Source organism: Euphorbia lathyris, chromosome 4 (genome assembly GCF_963576675.1).
Source record: "Euphorbia lathyris chromosome 4, ddEupLath1.1, whole genome shotgun sequence".
In the NCBI taxonomy this organism is placed as follows: domain Eukaryota; kingdom Viridiplantae; phylum Streptophyta; class Magnoliopsida; order Malpighiales; family Euphorbiaceae; genus Euphorbia; species Euphorbia lathyris.
This window is the reverse complement of record NC_088913.1, coordinates 96,902,540-96,908,375: the sequence shown is the minus strand read 5'-3', so window position 1 is coordinate 96,908,375 and position 5,836 is coordinate 96,902,540. Positions and strand designations below refer to the sequence as shown.

The 5,836-nt window shown below is 30.9% G+C and overlaps 1 protein-coding gene across 2 annotated transcripts; it reads right to left on the bottom strand.

The window, feature by feature from the left end:
* Nucleotides 1–263: 263 nt before the first annotated feature.
* Nucleotides 264–3,314, bottom strand: LOC136225564 (endoribonuclease Dicer homolog 2-like). 2 transcript variants are annotated; one of them, XM_066013642.1, is made up of 9 exons: nucleotides 3,169–3,314; nucleotides 2,131–2,243; nucleotides 1,921–2,024; nucleotides 1,722–1,806; nucleotides 1,425–1,498; nucleotides 1,157–1,297; nucleotides 865–998; nucleotides 713–777; nucleotides 264–604 (listed from the first exon to the last, which is right to left on the bottom strand). In XM_066013642.1, exons 4-7 carry the CDS (start codon nucleotides 1,747–1,749, stop codon nucleotides 969–971), a joined length of 273 nt encoding a protein of 90 aa, XP_065869714.1. In that variant the 5' UTR covers nucleotides 1,750–1,806; nucleotides 1,921–2,024; nucleotides 2,131–2,243; nucleotides 3,169–3,314; the 3' UTR covers nucleotides 264–604; nucleotides 713–777; nucleotides 865–968. The 2 variants fall into 2 exon arrangements, with proteins under 2 accessions (XP_065869714.1, XP_065869715.1); XM_066013643.1 differs by having other exon boundaries at nucleotides 713–773.
* Nucleotides 3,315–5,836: the final 2,522 nt, after the last annotated feature.

Sequence of the window (5,836 nt, the reverse complement as noted above, 5' to 3'; positions counted from 1 at the left end):
TATAAGGACCAAATTAACTCTTTTCAGTTTGACTTTTAACACCGTTAGTCAATTTGGTATGTGTTTGCTAACGGAATGAAGTACATGGTACCACTTTGCAAACTTTTAAACCACATGGATGCAGTTTGAAAATGGACCAAACCACAAGGTTTATTTTTGTATTTTTCCCTATATATTATCATTAAATTAACTAAATTTTTAATCCAAAGATTAATTCATATAAATAATTACAATAATATCTTTCACAAATCTCATCAACTAAATTTTCAATACAATAAGAATATACTTCCATAATCAATTTTTATATCTTACAAAATATATCCAAAATTTGACAAATAAATACAAATGTCTTAGTACCAATACATACAGTTGAAAAATAAGCCAAATAACATGCCAAGAGAAAACAATTCAAACAAACAAAGGCAAGTGATATCATAATCTGTTAGAACAGTTTAACCTTTAAGCCAAGTCGGACAAGTTGATATGCTTCTGATTTATGGTCCATGATGAAAAGAAAGGTAGAATACCATGAGGAGCTGGCACATCCAACGCTGTAAACCCACTAATGCATTGCACTGCAACATAAGGCCAGAATAATGCATATCTGAAAAGGATAGTTTAGTTAATTAGAAAGGAAAGGATATGGCCATAAAGCGAACCTGTACTCTAGAAGAGTAAATGAAAAAGGCAGAGAACTTTTTTAGAAATAGACCTGCTTTTATTTCAGCTTTTGGATTATCGCCAACGGACAAAACAGAATGCAGAACCGAACTCTTACTTAAGAGAAGCAATGAAAAATATGTAAGAGAAGTAATCACATAGTTTAGTTTTCATTATTTATCACACCAAGTTAGAAAAATATACCAGTTCTAATGTAATTGACAAAACTAGTCGAGGCAGCAAAACCGAACTCTTTTATGAGGTTCTCGCCATTGATGCTCAATCTTTGCGATGAAAGGAAGTCGTATTCATATCCAAGATGAGGAAATTTTTGCAGCCTGTTAGAGCAATTTAACATTCATTAAACTGACGAAGTTGCAATTTCCATGAATCGGGGTTAGCGGATCCTCTATAACCCCTAGTCTCTTCGTCATGTATATAGTCAATAACTTTAGACATTAAATCTTTCAAAATACATATAGCAAGAGTTACAGACCTCTTCTTTTGACGTCTTCAGTTGATCGGCTAGTTTTACACAAATCTCATCTGAAATATCGTCATGGTTATAGCTTTTAAATTTCAGAGTGAAGAAAGGAACAAAATTGGCAAGTACAGATTCACTCTTGCAAGTATACACCTTCAACAAGGAAAGAAATGCAAGTCCAATGTATTAACTAAAGTTTCATCCAAATACAGATTAAAACATAGGCATCATCTTGGCAATATGCATCATTAATTCAATAGAAACTAAAAGAGAGAGACACCTTAGAACACATCATATTCTCGATTGCAGACCTTGATAACACCAATAGGATGCTCCATGCTCCTGATTTCAGACCTTGATGACAAAGAACCAAAGTATAAATGAGAGGTCAATATATAATAATTAATAAAGTAAAATGGAATACATGGACATATGACAGAAATCTCTCTCTTTAAAGACAAAAAAATCAGTAACCAAGCAAGATTGAAAGAAATGACCAATAGTCATACATAGACTGATGAAGAGAATAGAACAGCGGGAATAAAATAAAGCAGAAACAAGGTAAATGAATTAGTACCCTTTGAATTTACAAGAGAAGCTGTCATCCCAAATATCCTAGGAAGATCGAAACCTCCAAATTTGAAGTAGAGGTGATAGAACTCCTGGAAATATAGTGAAATTTGCGAAATGAAGTGGATATTTACTCGGAAAATCAGTATCATTAGAGGAAGAGAAAGACGAAGTCACTTGCAAAATCAATGAATAAGGGGCTCTACCTTTCGCGTGATGACATTCGTCGAATATCAGAACCTTCATCAAGTTCAGCTTGAAGAAACCATGCCTCAAACCATTTAGTAATATTTGTGGTCATCACAAGCACCTGTAGATGTATTAAATCACGAAAACACAAACAATTTACGTTAAAGATGAAATGAAACTTCAGCCAGAACAACAAATTAATGAACATGATAAATTAGACTATCTACCTCATTTGTCTCAATATGTTGCCTCCAAATATCAGAATCCCAGTAGTCCACTCCCATTTCTCCCAGTACATGCCGACATTCAAGTCGGTGTGCATTTTCACAGTATGAGCTTGCTATTAATTGTTAAACACACAAAAGAATAGTAAAAACTCATAGACTGAAAATCAAGTCTTCATACGATTTGCAAACAATTGCTCCATTTTACGGTAAATTTCAAACTATTTTTGGTACTAAGCATCAGAAATAACAAACGGTAAAAATCCACTTGGAAACAAACGGTAAAATAACACAAGCAACAGAAATAACTAAAACAGATAAGTCCAGTAAAAAAACACAAAGGCAGACAACTCTTTCCTTTTGAATAATTTAATTTCAAAGCATGGATTAGAAGCATATTCAAAAATAACGGATGCCTTTTCTTATAGTGAATGTTTTAAAAATTAAAAATTAATCAATTAGATATAAAAAGCAATCATCTTTTATTGAGAAGATATAACATCACATGTTTTGAATTGTTGACAGCAAGAGATTTGGCAATAAAAAGTTTCCATCTCAAGCAACCAATTTACAAAATATCAGGTTCACTTACGTTTAGCTTTACACTTATAACATGATTCATTGCACTGTAAACTTCAACATAAAAATGTCACATTGTTGATAAACTACATACTTCTAGAAAAAAAAACACCACCACTACTAAGATTCATGCAAACATGAATTTCTCCAATGAAATGTCAATCTATGAAGTTCCAGTTAGATTAAGAAAATACCACTTAGTGATTTCTTAGTGTTCCTCCTTCAAACAATTAAAATGAAACCTAAATTTGAAACTGAATAAGAAAGAAACAGAACATAGATTTTCAAAAGGATTTCACACATCAATCTACTCTCCTTCAAACAACTAAAATGCTTCAAACTCAGAAGGCCCTCTTTTCTCAAATGAAAAATTCATTGTCTAGGGTATTTCATGGCAAAGCGAAATTTAGAGAATTCAAGTCCATGACAGGATCCAGACCTAAAATGTCGAAACCAAAGTACCTGGAGTGGCTGATCAACTTGGGAGGGGAGATCGGAGGAGTGGTGAGGGAGAAGCTGAGAAGATCGGAGAGAGCGGTCTCCGTTTGCTTGGGATCTAAACCATGCCGCCTGACTTCATCCCGATCGTAATCGTGTTGCCCTTGTCATAAGAGAAACGGTTTTGTACAAATGCATTGATGGGCCAAAAAATGAGTGAAGTACAATTGGGCTTTTTACATACTTAGTTAATCCATAGAGGAATTTACAAAGTATAGAAACTAGTTAGATAAAAATAGAAGTAAATAAGCAATTTTTATAGCGACACTTTTTAAAAATGCATTAAAAAAAAGTGTTGGTATATGGGTATTTTTTTTTTTTTTTGTAGTGATCAAAGCTTAACGTAGAAAAATAATAGATTGAGAGTTTTAATTTTTAAAACAGACAAAGTTCATGGATTTGAGTATGTCTTTGGGTATTCAATAATGATAGATTAGGGGTTAATTTTAAATATATGCTTCGTGTTTCACAATTTTGTAGATCGGTACTGATGGGAACGAAACCTTATATTTTACAAAATTTTCATTTTTTTTCCAGTTAATTTTACCACATTTGGTCGATAACAACTTCCAAATAAAAGTTTAAGAATTAAATCATAATTTAAACAACTTTAATTATTTAATTTTTTATATTTGAGGTCATTTAATGTTTAGATAGACAAAACTCAAAAAATGATAATTATGAAAAATTTAAAATGTAGTTCCATATTAAATATAATATGGTTAATTGGCCGATTTGTAATGTGATACCTGTGGTATTTTTTTTGCAAACAACCCCTATGGTTACAAAATTTTACATGCTTTTTTTACTTTGCCAAATTTGGCCGATAACGACTTCGAAATAAAAAAATTCAAGAGCTAAATGATATTTAAAGCAATTTTAATTCTTCAACTTTTTAGGTTTAAGGTCATTTAGGTGTTGCTTTTATGAGAGAGAAAGATAATGTTTAGAGAGAGAAAACTCCAAAAATGATGAGTTTGAAAAATTAAGAATATAGTTTCATAGTAAATATGATACAAAACAAGTTTAATTCTTGAAAATTTTCATTTTGAAGTCGTTATCGGCCAAATTTGGCAAAGTAAAAAAAACATGTATAGGGTTGTGTTTGCAAAAAAAAAATATCAAAGGTACCACATCGCAAATCGGTCAAACTATATGGTAGTTATTTACAATTAACCCAATATAATATTAAATAAAAAATTTGCGAACTGCACATGATTCAGTTTGTAATGAATTTTTTTTATAGATAGCGGTATGTAAAAACGTGAAACCACATTAAATTTATTTAAAATTAACAGTAGATTAGGACTCAAAATCAAAAATTGAGGTTTATCTTTGCATATTGTAGATTTTCAAATATACACGTGATAGACTGTCATTGTTAAATTGAATTTTAAATGCTAATTATGCTAAATTACTAATTTAGTTCACTTGATTAAATATTATTAACCAATCAATATATTTTCGTCATAATTTACAGAAGTTTGTGGTTTAAAAGTTTACATATAAAAACTCTCTTTTTCTTTTTATTTATTTAAATGGCCGGCTGTATTTTTTATTGTTCTCTCTTAAATCCGCAGCAATGTCGTTGCATTCAAATTCTTCGTCACGGGATTCTCCTTTTCGGCCATTGAAGCAAACAGAATCGGCAGCAATACAATTGAATTCTAATGTTTCGTCACACTGTCTGCCTCCTCATGGGACAACACGAAAAGAAGTTATAACTTTGTTGGTACTTATCGTTATATGTATAATAGCTTTTTGTGCAATGTTGTATGTTGCCGTGTTCTATGAAGTTGAACAGTGAATGAAATAGTTTATTTAAATAGTTACCATAGTTTATGAGGATAAAGATCAAATTTAACCCTAACATTTTAAATAAAGTTTAGATTTAGAGGGTGTTTGTTTCAGCTTTTCGGATAAGCGTTTAGCGTTTCACTCCAAACCGCAAGAAATATAGCGTTTGGTTAGATCTATATAACCGCACGTTTAGCATTTTCTCTGAAAACTGCAGCGTTCTGGAGCTTTTCACGAAAAGTTCCTATTTGGAGCTTTTCATAAACAAATGTTTATAGTTATATGTTATTGACAAAAGTATCCTTCTTGTTTCCACAAAATATGTTTATTCTTTAACATTATTTATATTTTTACAACATAATTACCAGAAGAGCAAGGTTTTATTGCGTTCAATAAATTTTTTATTTTTTATATAGATTATTTTTATTTATTTTTGTAACGCTTTTTTTATTTTATAATAGGATAAGGTGCAAAAATACCCCTAACATTTGTATCTATGATTAATTTTACCCTTAACGTCTAAAATTGTGCAATTATACCTCTAATTTTAACAGCCAAAAGCAATTTTATGTGCATTTTTTTACATTTTCCCTTTTATAATTTCATCGTTGATTAATTTAAAACATGTACATTTTAGACATTTTAAATCCGAACAGCAACAGTTTAATATAATTTTACCAAACACTAGTAATTAAACAACTAATAAGCAACAACTAATAGCTTACTGCAACAGCTAACAGCAACCGCAACAGCTATTAGCTAACAGCTGAACCAAACAGGCCCTTAGTATTAACGTATGAAATAATGCAAAATTAATCATAATATTTTTAAGTAA

Coding starts and splice junctions, on each gene's coding strand:
- LOC136225564 (XM_066013642.1), bottom strand. CDS start 1,749: ATGACAGCTTCTCTTGTAAATTCAAAGG. Junction 1,499..1,721: donor TTCTCTTGTAAATTCAAAGG/GTACTAATTCAT, acceptor TTTGTCATCAAG/GTCTGAAATCAGGAGCATGG. Junction 1,298..1,424: donor AGAATATGATGTGTTCTAAG/GTGTCTCTCTCT, acceptor TCCTTGTTGAAG/GTGTATACTTGCAAGAGTGA.